An 18317-nucleotide genomic window follows, 5' to 3' on the forward strand; every position below is an offset into this window, starting at 1 on the left:
GCCATTACGAGTTTAACTCACATTTTATCTGTTATGTCTCATCTTTTTAAATGACTACGACCCCCTGTAAAATGTATTGCTTAATCACCTTTCAGGTTGTCAGTTATTTTACAGCATGCTATAAAATTTCATTATCAGTGGTTAGGATGAAATAAGAAGGTCTAATAATACACTTCAAAAGGGAAGCTTAAGTACAGGGCAGGGCTTATGTGGCAGTGCGCATTAAAATCAATTTCACACTACCATCCCACTCTCCCATTTATACTAACGCTTATCCTCTCCCTTTGTAAGGGGTGAAGGTTGGAGTGCAATTAAAACTGGAGCTCTAGGGACCTGCACTATTTGCCAGAAATTCCCCTCTTCCTTGGGTAACAGCTCTGAGATGAGTATGTGACACTGCCTTCAGAAGAAGCAGCTTAAATTTCCTCAAATTTCCCGTAAGAAATGCACTAAAAAATTTTTTTATTTTCCTGTCTAGGGAGGAAATGGAACTCCTCAGATGACTGAAATGGCAGGGATAATTAAAGATGAGGCCTTGTATTTGAATCATATGTGATAGCAGCAGTAGCTCTGAGGTGGAGAAAAGAGACTATTCATGTTCAGCTTTTCAGTCAAAGATTAATACAGTATATTTGATTAATTGAAATTGATACCTTTTACAGCCAATAAAAAAACATATTTCTTCCTGTGCTCTGTGCAAGAACCTTTCTCACCCTCATGGCCACATAAAATATTTACTCAAGTTCCTTAATTTTGCAGGAATATGCTGACCTGGGAATCTCTTGGGTTTGAGCGTCGAGACGGAAACTCTTCAGCTAAGTCCAGGCATTAATTGGTTGGCCTTCGGGCATCTAATGAACAGTGTCTCCCTCCTAAACTGAGTAAAGCGTTAGAGGAAAAGGAGAGAGATTTGATCAGGGCAGTGAACTGGATGGGAACTCCACAGCCATATTTTCCCAGTTAGAAAGGAACTACAGTCAGCCCCCAGAGCAGCTGCATGTCTGTTTATTTCATATTTAACTTTCTCCCCTTCTCAACTCTTCTGTCTTTTCTAGGTTGGCTGTATGCCTTGGGTTTGGAATACCAATTCCAGCAGTTCAATAGTTATCATTTCTCCCGGTGGAACAAATAAAACAATGAATGAACTTCCATGTGACACAGCCCACTATGCTTTCCTTTCCTGTGTAGTGGGGACTCTCACTTTGGCAATATTTCTACGTGTATCTTCCTTGCCAAAAATGATTCTCCTGCTTTTTGTTACAATTTTATACATAGTTATCCTGGAACTCAGTGGCTACAGAAAAGCAGTGGGGTAGGTATCTTGCAAGGTTAAAGCTGTGGGTATTCCTGTATAGATAGTCACGTATATATGTCATATATAGATACCTGATGTAGGTAGACTGCTTCTCTGTGCGTTGCCCTCTAGCACTCAGTGCCCTTAGGGCTGCACACTGGGTAGAGTGTGACAAATGTTTCAGCCGTCCTCTCCCCAGCAACTACAGGATCTAGTAGAATCCATCAGCAGAGGATCGGCTTTTGGGAACTAGCAACGGCTGCCCCATTATTCTGTAGTTTTATGCTAGCCCACCTCAGCTGAGCACACTGCAGCCTAATTACAATATGAAAAACACAGTTAAAACCTTCATTTCCTTATCTCAGAAGCCAATGCCAGTTTCATTCAATCTTTTGAGCTTTCGAGTGTTTCTGTATATATATTATTATATATATATAATTAAAAGCATGCCCACACATTGCAATAACGTATAGCATTATAAAATCTTCAAAGTTTTCAATGTTGTGTGATGCAGTGATCAGATTTACTGTCACCCATCTCACTGCCTGTACGAGCCCCTTCAGAAAAAGGCTAGCTTAGGGGGCACCCGCATGTTCCAAACTAAAGATTTCATATTAAAAGTATGCAGAGTCAGGTATTAGAAAATGTGGAATAACCCACTGACTTTCCTTTTATTTTTAAGGGGTGGCTCCTTTTATATGCGTGGCTATGAACCAATACTAGCCATTTTGCTGTTTTCTTGTGCTTTGGCACTACATTCCAGGCAGGTGGACTTGAAGCTGCGTCTGGACTACCTCTGGGCTGTGCAGGTCAGTCACAGGACTTTTCTTTCTAGTATCCGTGCACACAAAATGATGTCCAGCTTTTGAATTGGCTTGTGAATATTTTCAGAACAATTTAGTTGAACTAAGACACTTAAAATGTTTTTCACGACTGTTGGGGTTTATAGTAAAATTGTTAAGAGCTTTCTCTCCACAGACCTATATAAAATTCATCTGCTCTGGAGAAGTGATTTTGTTTGTCGTTGTTCCATAACAGCACCTCATTAATGAGGCAATATATGTATATCTAAGATGCATTATGAACAGAGAGAATTTCAGACACGGGAAATCAACTGTTAGCAGTATAAACTTGAGATAAAGAAATTAAATCCAAGGGGTTTTTTCATCTTACAATACAAAAAGGGGTGAAAACAAGTTGACGTTCAGGTAAACTGAAAAGAGGTAAATAAAACTGATGAAAGGAAATATTTATACCCTTATCATGCAATGAAACTATGGAACTCTTTCCCAAAGGAAGGCTGAAAATATATTTACATGCCAAGTGCACAGACTTTTTTTGTAAATATATTTCCTAACTATCATAATCACAGCTAAACCTATAAAAATCATATTAGTCATAAGCATCAGGAAATGTCTACCCCCTGTCACACCTCTCAGCAGTCCTAGTCCCACCTCCAAAATGTTTCACACTGGCCCCTGAGGGAAGGAGAAGGTTGAAAAAGATGTAAGTTTGTTTTGGTGGAATTTAGAAGTTGCCTTTTTGATAAATCTTACATCCTGACACTCTTGTAGCTCACGGAGGTCACACACATCCAGTCCTCACCTACACCCTGCTGACCGTGTTGTTAAAAGAACTGTGTAAATTGCCACAGGACTTGCTTTTAGATGTAAGATGAAGACTGGAACACGTGGGTTAAACACAACCCTGGCTCTACTGTGTTACCAAGAATGGAGAAATCAGGAATGACTTTGCTCTATTAGCTTCTTAAAGGTTTTCTACCAAACAGTTAAGCTCTGTTGGGATTTTGTTTTGTTTGTCTTGATGTATAAGACCATGTCCACCTCCTTCATGATTTAAGTTTATCTTGTTCTATAACTTCTGTGGACTCTGTGCTGTTCAACTAAGTCAACAACCTGTGATCACTTCATTTAATTTTTGCCCTATGACCTGCAGTATTGATAGGTGCTGTGCCTGTCAACCTCAGGAGTTTGTTTTGGACGGACTGATAATGGCTTCCGCCAGTGGTGCCAAACACAGGTTTTATGTGGGAAAAAAATATCCCTTGACTTTGAAACTGAAAGCAGCACACGACTAGCTGTATAGCCGCTAGCCTCATATAGGTTGGCACATGGTGGAGGGAGGTGAGTGCCATATGATCCATGAATATGAGACATCTGTACGTTATTCCTAGCCATGAAATCAAGCAGCAAGCAGGAAGACACTGCTTTGCTGTCCTGGTAACAGGTCAAGAGTGAGTTCCAGCATCTTAAATGCTTTTCGTCATTTCAGCTACTGTGACTTGCACGGTGAATATTGCATCCCTAAGGAATGTACTGCTTAAAGGTTCTTAGTTTTAAGTTGGCTTTTAATTAGCAATCGATTAGTTTTAAAAAGTCAAGTATGGGAAACTAATGGGTTGCTTGTCTGCTGAAAGAGCAGAACCGGACAGTAGGAAAGGAAGAAATACAAACTTTTTCTGTTTTCTTGGGCCCAGATTTTACAGAAAGACCTGGTCACCTACCACTATTGTTAAAATCATTGGGCATTACTCCAAAGGACAATAAAGGGAGTTAAGACATATGGGTGCGGATCAAATTTCAGTAATGTCCAGCAACATCTTGAGGTCCCATTTTAAAAAGTGGCATTTGACCTTCTCAGATGAAAAGCATTTTCAGATCTTTTCAACTGCAAATGAGGTGCTTACATGGTACCATCTTGTCTGTGAGATTTGCATGACAATAATCACAAAGGAAAAAAAAAATCAATGTAGGTAGAAAATTCAGAAATTAGGGATCAACATAACTACTGTTCTTTGAAATCAATATACTGCATAGATGCTTAGCCTCTTTGATGATTGGGGCATATACCCTTGTTGTTCTCCACATGGAAGATCTATTCCCTGTATGACAAATAATTATGGATAACACGTTTGAAGGAACATTGTTCTGGTTTCCACTCTGTGTGTCTCCTGGTTTCCACTCCGTGTGTCGGGTGTAAATGATTTTGAATACAAGCACTAATTAACATAACATGCAGAAGTACCGTTGTGATGAAAGAAGCTGAAGATGAAAGAGGTGCTTACCTCTTCAAATGGATGTTAAAAAAAAAATCTCTTGTACTTATTAGGCTCTTTGGCACAGTGGAAATCTGGCTATTAAAAGCTCTGGGAAGACAGTTGGAAATATCTGTATGGTAAAACTGCCTTTCAATAGTTAGCAAACTCCAACCTCCTGGTTGTTGAACAGTCTTTAAGAGAAGACAAGGGTAAAAACCACCTTGCTGTGCAAGAGTTTTCCCTAGCTGCTGGGTGGCAGGAGCCCTGCACACAGTTAAACAGCATTCTTGGCTATGTTCCTCCACCGCCACAGTGCTACCTACCAATGGACCGTGTCAGCTTAACTCGGTAGCAGAACTTTTAGAAATACTGGCTTAGTGCAGGGGGACTGTGGGGATTTTCTCCTGTTTTGCAGAGCAGAGTGCTGGTTCTTTGTCCAAACACTGAATTGCATGAACTGCTGCTAGAGCTGGAGACCCGCATCTCCCAGCAGCCAGCTGCTGCTGTGTGAAGATGTGCCAACATGGTACAACATGTATTTTTAGGAAGCTTCTCAGTTGTTGGCTTACGAATGGGAGAATTTCACGTTCAGGGCTATTCTGGAAGCTGTGAGCACTTTGTTTGCATACTTTTAGTAAGGCTCATTGTGGGACTAATCCTGTAAAAATGTTCTCAGATGAATAAAACCATTTCTGGCATAAGCTGCAATAAAAAGGATTTCACAGATATTTTCATTTACTCCATCCTGAACAGCAAACAGTCTAGTACTAACTAAATGATATTTTAAACACTGAAAGTATCCTGCAATTGATACCATTATTAATAAGAATATATAGAAGGATGCTCAGTGGTCTATTCTAAGGTCTGAGAAAAACCCGCTTCCGTAGATTTTGTCTGCTGTATCAGGAAAAAGATGTGTTTTGAGGAAAAGCAGATTTCAAGCAAGAAAAACTGATTTAGAAAAATGATACAGTTTCAAGAAAAGCTAACCTAACTTCCATGCATTTAGGTTAAGGTACCAGAGTGGACATAGTACAGTATGATTTGTGTACATCCTGTGGGAAACATACGTTTTCCAGATTGATAATAGGTTGTTAAATCAGTCATAATTCTATTTACTGCTGTCGTTGATTTTGCTAGTTGGTTTTGTTTGGGTTTTTTTCTGTGACAAATTTAACCTTTCTGAATATCACAGTACCAGGAAATATCTGTTGGTTGCTTGGTTTTTGTTAACTGGCAGTGGGAGGCAAATTTCATTTTCCACATAACTTGGCTGTGTAGCTCTGTGTGCCGCATATGACAATACCTGTGCGTAGTGAATATAGGAGCATTTTACTTATTTGTGACTGATAGCCAATTTTGCCTTATGCAGATTATTCAACAACACGGGGGGGGGGGAGGGGGGGGAGTTGTGGAGAGCGGAATGGACACATAAATAGAAGTGATAAATTCAAGACAAAGCTAAAGCTGCCCAAAAAATGGAGTTGCTCACTCACCCAGAATTTCTCTGGGCGGGGGCAAGTAAGAATAATACGATGACATGACTGATAGTCGCATTCTTTAGGGAATATGAGAATAGCATTCCACTGACTTTGTTAATCTGTTACCCTTGCAAGGAATATGTATTTCACAGCTGGTAGGTAAGGCTTGCCAGGTGTGCTTACACTTGCTCTTAAACATCTGGCCCTACAGCAGCAGTGATGGGTCTGTTCTTCCCTGTGGTTTTAGTGCCACCTTCAGGTACGAAGGCGAGGTTTCTGTGGCACTGCTGCCCGGCTTCTCTTTAGCTGAACGTTAAAACTGTGGATTTTCATGTGATAACTCTTCAGTCAGTGACATTGCTACAGCAATTTTATGCTTACTAAACAGTCACCTGGTAGCTCAGGTGATACAACAGCTCAAACCACATCCTGAACAGAGGATGTGTAACCACTTCCCAGCATCATAAATGTTCTGGGATGCTGTGTAGCTTTGTAAAATGGGATAGCTGTTAACCACATTGATGCCAAAAGCTGTAGTACCAAAGATTTTAAATTTTATCAAGTCCAAAGCAAAAACAAAGCCTACTTTTAAATACTGCAGTTCTACAAATGCAGTTAAGGTTTGCAAAATGACCTAGCTGCTACGAATACCAAACAGGTAGAAGCAAAAAGCAGAATGTGAAAAATTATGTTGCTCATGCCTATGTATTTTCTTTCTTGTTTATTTTCCATATAATCTGCTGTGGTTTTTTGAGCCAGCAGCTATTGCATAAATACCATGCTGGCAGCTTTCATTAATTAACCAACAGGAATAGGGGCAAATAGACAAAGGTTCGGATGCTTTTTAGCTGTCTAGGTAATATTTCCACCAGGAATGTAAATACCTGGGTTCTGTGCTATTTTAATCTTCTTTTGCCAGCCCCAAATACTCCTTCTCCCTTCTCAGTGTCTGTTTTGCCTGGGAAAGGCTGATGCCTACACATCCTTTTATCTCAGCTTCTCAAAGCGTAGGCACTAAGAGTTCATGAGTCACAAGGAGGAGACAGTTTTCATTGTTTCTGCCTGAAGGGCAGAAGGCAGGAAGCTGTGAAAATGTCCAGAAAGTGCCAGTAATCAATTTACTTTACTCCCCATAGAGCCATATGATGGGACGGTTTTAGAGTCCTCACTGATGAACATGACCAAGTCTTTTTTTACCACACCTTCACTCTATATCTTCCCTGGCAAGAGGCATAAGGAGATCTTCCCTCTTTCCCCAGGCAGCCCCTGAGGCGTTGCATATATGAGAGCTGTCTTAGACGGTGCAGGGTAGTAGGATGGATACTTAGTTCATATTCCTAAGCAGATCATTTAATTAAAGACAGGATGCTAGACATTGGGTATGTCTGGATGGCACGAGTGCAGTCCATGCAGACTCCAGCTAGGGTTCCAGGAACAGTACAGCAGTATTAACCCAGTGTGTGGTCTAAGCTAATATACCTTGCTTTTCGACACAACTAAGTAGCTCAGAAGGAGTGCTATGCTAATTCCATGACCGTTCTGCTTCTAAGTCAGGGGCTAGGTCAGGCAGTGCTAACGCAGCTTATTCTTCATGGCACTGCGTTGCCCTACATAGTCATTGCCAGTGTGAACGTGTCCCTGAACCACAGGGAGAGAGTGCACTCCTCTCTCCCTCTTGGCTAGGAAGTGCCTGACCTGAAATAGGCAGGGCACAGAAAGCTAAGAGCACTTGACCTACATTCCTCTCGTTCTGCTGTTTGCATGATTTGTCTCTATTTAGGCTTTGCAACCATCACCCACCGTGGTACTATTCAAGGGCCTCCCATGACCTTAGTGGTTTTCATCTCATTTCTGGCAACTGAACCTTCTCAGAGTCAAAACTGTAGTTAACAGTTTTGCATCCGAAGAGGGGAAGAAGCGCTTGCCAGGTGTGTTGGAAATGTAGCATTCTACTGTGTTTCTTAGCAATGGTGGCGTCCTTGATGCCCTTCCCTGCTCTTGGAGGATTTTTCCACCCCTTCGGTCATGACTTTGGTGATTTGGTTTGAGCCACTAGCTCTTTACTTAAGGGCTCAGTTCTCAGCTTCTTAGTCCCAGCTCTGGTCCCATCATTGCAAACATTGTCACACCCATACCTGCACACACGCAGTAGGGGCACTGGCATTTCTTTCCTAGTAGTTTCATGACAGTGTTGAAGAGAGACAGAAAGGAGGAGAAAAGCCAACACCTGCCTTAGAGATCTGTGAGAAGGAATCAAGTGGAAAATGAACAGGCTAGAGTGTCCTTTCTCATTTATTTTATATTGGTATGTTAGAATTGTCTTTTTTTTCTGTGTGTCAGAGGGTGGACAGAAGTCTGGCAACATGACCAAGGTCACAAGGGTCTGCTTCATTGCTGGCAGCTTTGTCCTTGTGCTGTGGCTTGTTCTGAAACCTTTGTTGTGAATCATAACACAATGGTAGGAAACACTGAAGAACCTTCTCAATCACGTCTTCCAAAGTGAACATTTTGGTCCACTGTGCTGGTTGTGGCTGGGACAGAGTTAATTTTCCTCGCAGCAGCTACTACGGGGCTATGTTTTGGATCTGTGCTGGGAACAGCGTTGATAACGCAGAGATGTTTTCATTACTGCTGAGGGTGCCTGCACAGAGCCGAGGGCTGTTCTGCCTCTCACCCCACCCGCAGCGAGCAGGCTGGGGGGCACAAGGGGCTGGGAGGGGCACGGCTGGGACAGCTGCCCCCAGCAGACCCATGCATAGGGTCTGTTGCATAGGACACCATGCTCAGCACAAAGCTGGGGGAAGAAGAGGGAAGGGGGGGACATTCAGAGTGACGGCGTTTGCCTTCCCAAGCCCCCGCTGGGCATGCGGGAGCCCTGCCGCCAGGAGGGGGGCTGAGCCCCTCGTGCCCATGGGAGGTGGTGGGTGAACCCCCCTTCTGCCGTGCTGTGCACGCAGCTCTTGCTTTACCTATTAAACTGTCTTTATCTCAACCCACGGGTTTTCCCACCTTTGCTCTTCCGATTCTCAACCCCATCCCACTGGGGGGGAGTGAGCGAGTGGCTGCGTGGGGCTTAGTTGCCAGCTGGGGTTAAACCACAACATCCACAACTGGGCAAGGCGAGGGAACCTGATCACACATTTCCAGATCAGAAATGAAGAGCAGCTGCCAGTGACTGAACAGCATCACTTCCATGCAATGCATCTTACCTACCCCGGCTCGATTACTTTGACTTGTCCAGAAATCTCGATGCCCCATATTCTATTGGGAATTCTGCCCCATATTGTACTGGGAGCTTAACTGAGAACTTTAAACATTCTTGGGAAGACAGTAAAAAAAAAGTTCTTATTAAAAAAATAGAGGAATGGATAAGCAAGCCCAAAACGGATTTTTTTTTATTCTGACCATGAATTCAGTTTGCAAATCTCTTTGCTGTCATCAGAGTTAAATTTCCCATATTGCAGAGTGATGCAGAAATGGAATTGTAAGCTTGGTTTCAGTTTTCAGCTGGAAAAAGCTTTTTATTTTTACTATTAGAAGATTTAAATTCCAACAGTCAGGCTAAACACAAGCAGCCATTACACATTTTTATAGACAACAATAAGTCAGAGAGAGAGTTATACCATCTAAATAGGGAAAGCTCATTTTAAGAAATTTAAGAAATGTAAACAGCTAAAAATGTGTCAGGAAAACAGCTCACAAACAGGAAGTAGATACTTGCTTAGAATAAAAAATTCAGGTATATTTCTTGCAGAGCTCAACTGCTATTTAATGTTTACTGATAGTTCACCTCTGGAATAGATTCTGATTTTTATTACACAAATTATAGGAGGAGCTGAGAATTTTCTTCAAAAGGGAATGATTCTTTAAAAAGTTGTTTTAAAACCAGTTCTCTTTTCAGCACTCTTTCTACTTGTAAAGAAATTTAAGAATGCAGAAGTAAACTGCAAGGGAAAGCAGACTATGTGATTTGAATAAAGAGATTGTTTCCTAAGTTTTATCATGGAAAGCAAAAATGAGCTTCATGGGGAAAAAAAATCAGATGAAAAGAATATTTTTAGGCTATACAACGGCAAGACATGACTGGTTTTCTCCTACTTAGACAGGAATGGGTAGTGAGAAAAGTATGTGGACTTTGTATAGATCAGGATAGCAAATTCTAGATGCAAAGGGGACACCAACAAAGATTAGAGCAAATTCTTCAGTGGTTTACGTGAAGGTAGTTTCTCAACGATGCCTGAGAATTTGGCCTTCCGGTCTTCTGCTGACTGGAACTAGACAAACAAGATCCTGTTGGGATCATGGGAGAAGATTTGTGTTACTGGTCGGTGAGTATGATTGAAGAGCAAAGAATGAGCTGTGATTTCTGTGAGATTAATTATACGGTACTTTTCAGATGTTTTCTAATTGAAATCAGAATGTCGGGCCAAAGGTCACTCTAACAATTAGGAGCAAACTCCAGAGAAGTAATTTTGCAGAAGAGTATACTAAGGACAAGGCTGGAATTTGCAAACCTAGGAGTCCCAAATGAGAGCCCAGATACTCAGTGTTTTTCCAGTAAGGGGTCTGATCTTTAGAATTGTTTCCGAATATCTGACTCCCACTAACTCCTGTCAGTCAAGACACTTGTAATAAAATGCCAGTATCTTGAGTTAAGGACCTTGGGCTGTGTTGATTCCTGGGCAGCCCTCCTGAACGCTGTCGTTCACATGAATGACAGAATTTCTGTTGCTGTTGTGCAGAGAAATTTCTGTGTGCCGGAGCTGTATATGTTTTCATGAAAAATGCCAGGGGAATTAAAAACATCTCTAAAAATGCTAATTATTTTTTGTATCAAAATATTTCTTTTAATTGTATATCATTCTTAAGGATGTTCGGTTTTAAGATCTTACTAGATCTGATTCCATTTTACTGCAAGATGATGTAGGTGTTGTTTAAACACTGGGGATTCCCCAGGCTTCTCTTTTTGGAAAGGTGGATCAAATACTCTCTGTCACCATACCCACCTACCTGGGAAGTAATCGGCCTCCAAGGCCAATGTGATTTTAGATTATGCTAGCTTTTTTCCTCTGCAACCATACCAAGGGCCTGTTTAAAAGAACAGAGAACTACACAGGACGCCAGCAGACTTAGCTGATCATGCCCTGAAAGTAGCCATTGGCACAGAGACTGTAGCTTGAATTACAGGGCTTAAAGGGATTTTGCCCCATTATAAAAACACTGTAAAGGACAACTGTTCCCACTCTAATTTGCAGGCATTATTTTGCTCAGTTTAATTTCAAGAGATGAATTAATAGATGCTATGTGTTGGCTTCAGGTAGGGGTTTTTTTTTGCTTTTTGGAAAGGTTTTTCTTTTCCTCTATCCCCACAGGCAGAAGAAGAGAGAGATGATATGGAGAGAGTCAAGCTGGATAATAAAAGAATTCTCTTCAACCTGTTGCCAGCACATGTTGCACAGCACTTTCTTATGTCTAATCCGAGAAATATGGTAAACCAAGATAAAATCTAAATACGTGGTGGTGGTGTATGGGTGTGAACCTGTGTAGCTTAGGTCATCTTTCAACTGCATGTTTTCAGGAAAGGCTTGGAGTTACAAAATTTAATTTGTGCTAAAAGGAATAGTTTGGTAAAAACGTGTGGTCCAAGAATTAGATTGGGATTATTTCTTCCTCCTTCTCTGAATAATTTCAACTAAAAGCAGGATAAAAAAATGTGTCATTCAACACCAATGCAGCCAAGTGTCTGCATGCCAATCAGTAATTTTTTCGGTTTAATCAGTTTAGAATATTGGAGTTTATCACAATATTTCATGAGTTCAGTTTGGCTGTGAATAGTGAAGAGTATGAATTGCCAGACACTTCCCTATGAACCACTCTTGTTCTGAAAGTGTGCTGCCGTTACCAAACTCATCCATTGAAAGTTAAAACCAGAGAATTGTACACGCCCAAGGAAGGAACAGGAGCTTTTAACATCAAAGGCTGCAGTAATGAAATAAATTGTTTGAGGAGACCCTTACCAGAGTCCTTCTGGTGCAGCTGCAATACCTGCAGCACTGGAGTAGTCTTAATGGCCATGATATTGCTCTTGAGAGTTTGGATCAATGTATTTGAACCACAGAATAGTGGTTTTAATTTCCGAGAGCCCTCTGAATTCTTAAGGAGAAACCTTACCGTAGAGAGCAACATTATATTTTTAATGTTGAATACAGGGCTCCAGAACCCAGGGAAAGACATGAAGGAGCAAGGCTGGGTTTGTGCGGCAGGGTAAAAGTATTCCATCTCCTATTGTAGTTATAAAACAAAATTGAGAAATTGCAAATATATTTCTCATACAATAATAGTTCTACAACTGTTAAGACGTTTCACAAAATTTTTACTCACCACTTCCATGTCTGAACAGAGAAAAAGAGTTGTCTTAAATGGATTTAATAGCTTGGGTGTTAATTTTCTTTTGTGTTTTTGAATGCAGAGATTATTAAATTTTTTTTTAATAATGCTGGCTTTCTCTCTACCAAAAATGATGGCTTTTGCCCTAGCTGTTGCTTAGCAGTATAACAGATACCATAATAATGATGCCTGGTTTAGATTAATCTTTTAAAATAAAAATTGTATCTGCTCATGAACTGCAGGACCTTTATTACCAGTCATATTCACAAGTGGGAGTGATGTTTGCTTCCATCCCAAATTTCAATGACTTCTACATCGAATTGGATGGCAATAATATGGGAGTGGAATGTCTACGCCTGTTAAATGAAATTATTGCAGATTTTGATGAGGTAAGGTCTAAACACTTTGTCTTTTGACCATATCAGTTCTACCAAATTGCTATAGACAGAGATGATCTGTAGCAGCTCAGAGTATCTTGAACTGCCAAATAAAACAGTACTGTAAACTTCCTACTTAATTGTAGTTGGTGCTCACTGGGCTTCTCCAAAGTGCCCAGTTTGCATTTGTAGGCACATGAGTCTGACCTCAAAATCGTCTAATACAGGGAGGAGTATTAAAATGCGAGTTAATGGTAGTTTTTTCAATGACCTCAAAATGGGCAAGCCTCAACTTATCAAAAATCATATGGTTTAATCAACTTGGACATATTATCTGATAACTACAGTTGCTTGTCTAAAATATTATGTAATATTTAACAGTTTTATGTTTTAAACAAAGCTTATGGACAAAGAATATTATAAGGACATAGAAAAGATCAAGACAATTGGAAGTACATATATGGCAGCTGTGGGACTCGTACCTACTTCAGGAACTAAGGTAAGAAGATTTTACATGACGGTCATCTGCGGAGGAACCATTCTCCTTCAATTTCCAGAGGAAGATGAGAAACACAACTAACTCTATGTGATTACAGATAACTTGTGTTAGTTCTCTACAGCAATTTAAATCTGAAATTCAAAGAACAGCTGTAGCTTGAAAGGAAAATTGCTATCCTAGCAGTTGTTCATGTGGCTTCATTTGGGATTTCGTTGTCTACAGCTCTGGATTCTCTGCAAATTGCATATAAAGCTCCTAAGTCAGAGTGGTAGTGTTTTAAACCTGCTATCTTAAACGACCTTGTAAGATGTAGGGAAGGGAAGACTCTAGGTGTAATGAATTGCTGCAAAACTAACACAAGAATATTAACATGTGATTTTTATTTTTTTTTTAATTGAAAACTGGGTGCAACCTATGATCAAAACAAACAGCCTCTCCCAGCCCCCATCATGGACAGGAGCTTAGTGCTAGGTACATAGCTGCACTTTACCCTGGTCCCTCCACATCAGCTCTTCTTTGTCTCCACTGTTAATGTTCTTTTTACGCCTTTAATTACTCAGCAGTAAAAAAAAGTCATTTCAGACCCACTGTTTCTGGGGCACAGTTCTTCTGTATCCTCATTACCGTTCCCAAGTGTAATTTCTTACCTTAAATTTGTGTCTTGGGACAGAGATTCCTTAGATTTGCCTGCAGCATCTGGAAAAGCAGGAAAAAAACCTCTGGACAGTATACTGAATGCATTGTATACAGAGTACTGTGCACATTAATATTTATATTAATAAAATTAACCTTTGAAAATTAATAATTATCAGTATGAGGAATATAATGAAAATTAAAGCAATCCATGCTCCTAGTCTGCCCAGAATGTCCAGGCACCTTTCCCCTGTTTTTATATGCATGTACGTATGTTGTAGAGAGGTATACTCATGCCTCTGGTTTAGCACTGCAAAATAACACCGAAGTAGAGGGCAAAAGTAAAAAGAGCCAGAAGCTGGCCTGTGAACTTTCTAGCCACAATTACCCTTGTTAAGTAAATAAAAAACAAGACCATACTGAAAACAACTGTTAGAATCATGTTGAAGTATATCACATGCAACTTATTTTCTGGTCTGCAGGGTATTTACTACTGATGCTTTCCTTTGTATCATTCTTAGAAATCTACACATTACAAAAAAAGGTATTTTTAAAACTCTGTTTATGCTGAACTGTTTGACTCCTGGGTCCTGAGACAGGTAAAAAAATTGATCCTTTGAATTTTGTTCAGTGTGATCTCAGGCAAACAGGCAACAGCATACTTGTGTGTCTGCTATAAATGCTCTTTGAACTATAATCCTGAAAACAAGTGTGTTATTGGGTAACTTTTGCAGCATACGTTCCAAAACCTAAACATGTTTATCTCTTGTATTTTATAGTTGCTAACAGAAGGGTCAGCTGAGTTAGCCCAGTACTGAAAATACCACTCTGAGCTTATGATAGTAATGAATTTTAAATCACTGCAGAAGGTCTTGTACAGGACTCTTGCCTTTCTCTGAAATCTTGGGGGAAATTTTGGTCTTTTCTGTACAGGTAGAATTTATTTAGCATTTAGTATTCCAGATAGCCTAAAGATCATGTATGAAACAACCAATATTTTTTACTTTAACTTGGGGATTCAGCTGTTCTGTGATCTCTTCCCACTGCTCGTGTGATGCAAACCAGTAGAAATTATTCACGTCCTATTGGCAGTTTCCCACTAGGTCTTCAGCACGCAGCTATGTAGGAAGAGCCCAACGATCCTGGGCAGCCCGTCGTGCACAGGCGACCACTGCCAGCCATCACACAGTCCCTGGGCTGCCCTGCGGAGTCATATGTGGCCATGGGGATCCGTAAGGGACTCAGGTGCTTCTGGTCTCCCCTCTGCCAGGGGTGTCCCAGCTTTATCAGCCGCCAGTTTCATACTAGGATTTGGACAAGAGCAGAAAGCAGTGGATGGGGTTAACTGTGCTCTTAACTGAGGATATTTACACATGTACCCTGATGAAGTTAAATATTTAAATCTCATCTTTTACAGGACTGTTGTTTCTGCAGCTTGACTTCAGCAGGTGACTATAGTAAATGCACATTGCCTCTGTCAGAGGGGGTTTGCTGTGGTGCTCTGGGCAGTCTTTCCAGTAACTATTCCTCTGATGTTTAAATAAATAATTGCTTGCCAGTTACACCATCAGGGCAGCACACAAACCAAGCTCTTTGTAGATCTTTTGCACAATATAAGTTCATTGTGTGTGTGCACTCCTTTGAAATTACGTCTGTGATTTCACCAGGGTCCTGACTTCATGGTGTTCTTCAGTGCACATTCAGAAGGGTTTGCCAGTAATCCTTCTGAGAGGCAGCTGTCACCTGCAGTGCATCCAACATTTGTCACCAGTCCTCTCCCCTGCAACCCCGAGGGGCACTGCAGGAAATCAAAGTGTTCATCAGGCAGCAAAAAATTGAAGGATAAGGAATATAAAAAAGATCAGAGGATTAAAGAAAACTATACGCTCCTCCCTCCCTCCTCCAAGCATTCAATATTCTCCTTCTCTACTGGAAGTGTAGCCATCAGCTCTTTAAACTTAATTCTTGTTCTTCCTGTGTCTTGGTGAGGCTGGAAAAGAGTAGAGCTAGTTGACATTGGAAGAAGGAGAATGCCAGAGACCCAGGCAGGTAAATAAAAATATCCTTTGTAAAATTTGGGACTGGCCTGAGGATGACTTTCATCATTTTTTGTTAGCGCTGTGCTCTTAATTGTTGTAAATTTCCTGGCCACATGAAGGAACCCTTTCAAGGAGCCTGAATAAAGCAAATAGCAACCTGTTTCTCAGATTCCTCAGTCACTGTCAAGTACGCCATTTATAAAATCTCACTATAGCGACAAAACCAGCCAGCTCTCACCTCCTGCCAGCTGCCACAGCCCTGTTTTGCAATACCCTACTGAAGCTAGATTGCCACTGACCCTGCATTTCTTTCACCATATCCTACCTTTAGCCCACTTTCACTTTGCAGATGTGTTCAAGAATTCATATTTATTATTCAACTAAGAGCACAACATCAGAGCAACCATATTGAGCCAGGTCAGTGGTCTATTCTAGTAACCTGTCTTTAACGAGCCAACAGTAGATCCTGGGGGAAGGGCGCAAGTTACAAGAAAAACATGCAAACCTCTCATTCCCGCTTTCTAATGATACTCTGCTTAAGAAATTTTAGAGCTACAGATAATCTTTTTTTTACTGCTTTGTAGCAAATATTTCTTTCATCAGTTTGAGTAATTATGCTGGAATCAAGCTAACTCTTGGAATCCACAATATCCTCTGAAAATCAGTTCCACGGTTTAATTAGACTGAAGTTGTAAAGGTTATTTTCTTATGTTTGGGGTTTTGTTTACAGTTTGATACTTCAGCATTTCATTTGATCCCTTCTGGTTCTTTTGCTTTAGTTGGTTTAGATACTTTTTATAACAACTCAATTCAGCTTTCCTGGAAAGGAAAGAAAATAGGGGTGTTCTGCATCTCACAGGATTAAACCTAACAGGAATTTTGTCAATGGGAACAGCATGCACCCCATGGAGCTGGGAGCTAGCAATAACCCCAAAGGGAGAAGAGGGCAGAAACTATAGTTATTAATAATCATCAAGCGAAGTAGTTTTGTAAGAAAGCAGGTTATATTCCCTGCCACGCTCACAACAAACATCTGGAGCTCTCTAGCAACAGGACCACTTTACCACGGGAACTTTGCTTTCCATTCTTCCCAGAAATCAGAAACAGAGGGAAGGGAAAAAAAATAATAATAATTCACTGCTTGAGAAAAGAATGCATGTGCTGGAGCCACCGTCAAAAATTTCTTTTTGCAAACAGCAGACTGGGTTAGGTTCTTTTCCTAAGACATCCAGTCTGAGCTTTTCATTGTTTTTCACTTTGATGTTTCACCTGCCTCTCAGTACCCTACAAATCTAATGTCCAATACTATTTTGTTTCTAGGCTAAAAAATCAATTTATTCCCATCTGAGTACACTGGCAGATTTTGCAATAGAGATGTTTGACGTTCTTGATGAAATCAACTATCAGTCTTACAATGACTTTGTCCTACGAGTTGGTAAGTCACGCTTCTACCATTATCACACAAGCAGAACGTTGTTTGTTGGCTTTCCCTGTGCTGTCTGCAAAGGATTACCTGTCCTGCACTCATGATTAAAACTGAACAGTCTCCTTTAGCAGGAGAGTCACGTCCATGTAGAAGGTCAGCAGGCTGGATGGTGAGCATCAGTATTAAGGAATTACACTTGTATCCAACTCCAGTGTGTTTACTTAATCTACGCACCCCTAAAAGGAAACTGCACCAATAATTTTGTACATTATTAGTGTACCCAGTCTTGTGGCTTACACTGCTTTGCACTGCTAAACTGCTGAAAGCTGGGTCTGACTGTACTTAAAGCTATTAAGTTGCATCTGCAAAAGTTTTGTTGGCATTAAAATTGCAATAGGAGCTTTTTCTACATAGATGCCAAATCACCTTAACCAGTCCTGTTTTCTTCAACAAATCAAATCCTCTGGTCTTCCCAACATGAACCTTTCCATGCAATCCTTTACATGTTATTATGTGTCTACGCGTCTCAGAGTCCTTTCTCCCAGCCTTAGAGAGCAAGTTCCCATCTTCCCTGCATCCCACTCCGCTCCAATGATACTTCCATGGCTGTTCTCATTTCATTGTGTGTTCTAACACAGTGTTCTCCGGCTTCTTTCTCTATATATTTTCATGGCTGAATTGTGAGAATAGGCCAGACTTGGGGAAAAGTGAGGTTGCTAGTAGTGGAAGATTGAGACAGACCGAAGATATCAAGGGCAGCAATAGGAGAGTTATATATCTTCGCCCTCTTGTACATCCTAATAATTACCAACCCCAAATTCTCTTTGAACTCTGTTACAACCGGTCTTCCCAGGTTCACAAAGGAGCAGGAGATAAATGTCAAAGCCCCATCCTTCTGCATAACTTGCCTGGGAAAGCCCTTGCAGAGAACCTCATGCAGGTATTAGCATCTGCAGCTCTTCAGGGCACTCAGAAGAAGGAACATCCTCTTTTGTCTTCCAAACAAGGTGTCACAACCAGACATAAATACAGAATTGAGCCCTGTGGCTTCCCCAAAAAGGTGCTTGAGCCATTTTCACGTACCGTTGTCTTCTTCCAGTGTCTCCCTGTTCTGAGCCATCTA

The 18317-nt window shown here is 40.8% G+C and overlaps 1 protein-coding gene across 3 annotated transcripts in view; it reads left to right on the plus strand.

Moving 5' to 3' along the window:
* Positions 1-18317, plus strand: part of ADCY1 (adenylate cyclase 1) — a 154275-nt gene that overhangs the window by 123645 nt on the left and 12313 nt on the right. The window contains exons 13-18 of one of the 3 annotated variants that reach the window (XR_008732038.1): positions 1056-1312; positions 1977-2103; positions 11206-11322; positions 12463-12609; positions 12979-13096; positions 17089-17203. Coding sequence is in view for 2 of the 3 variants with exons in the window: in XM_055709109.1 (XP_055565084.1) it covers positions 1056-1312; positions 1977-2103; positions 11206-11322; positions 12463-12609; positions 12998-13096; positions 17089-17203 (862 nt within the window). In the remaining variant the exon portion in view is untranslated. The other 2 variants (XM_055709109.1, XM_055709110.1) reach the window with 2 other exon arrangements.

Source organism: Falco cherrug, chromosome 4, assembly GCF_023634085.1.
Source record: "Falco cherrug isolate bFalChe1 chromosome 4, bFalChe1.pri, whole genome shotgun sequence".
Taxonomy (NCBI): domain Eukaryota; kingdom Metazoa; phylum Chordata; class Aves; order Falconiformes; family Falconidae; genus Falco; species Falco cherrug.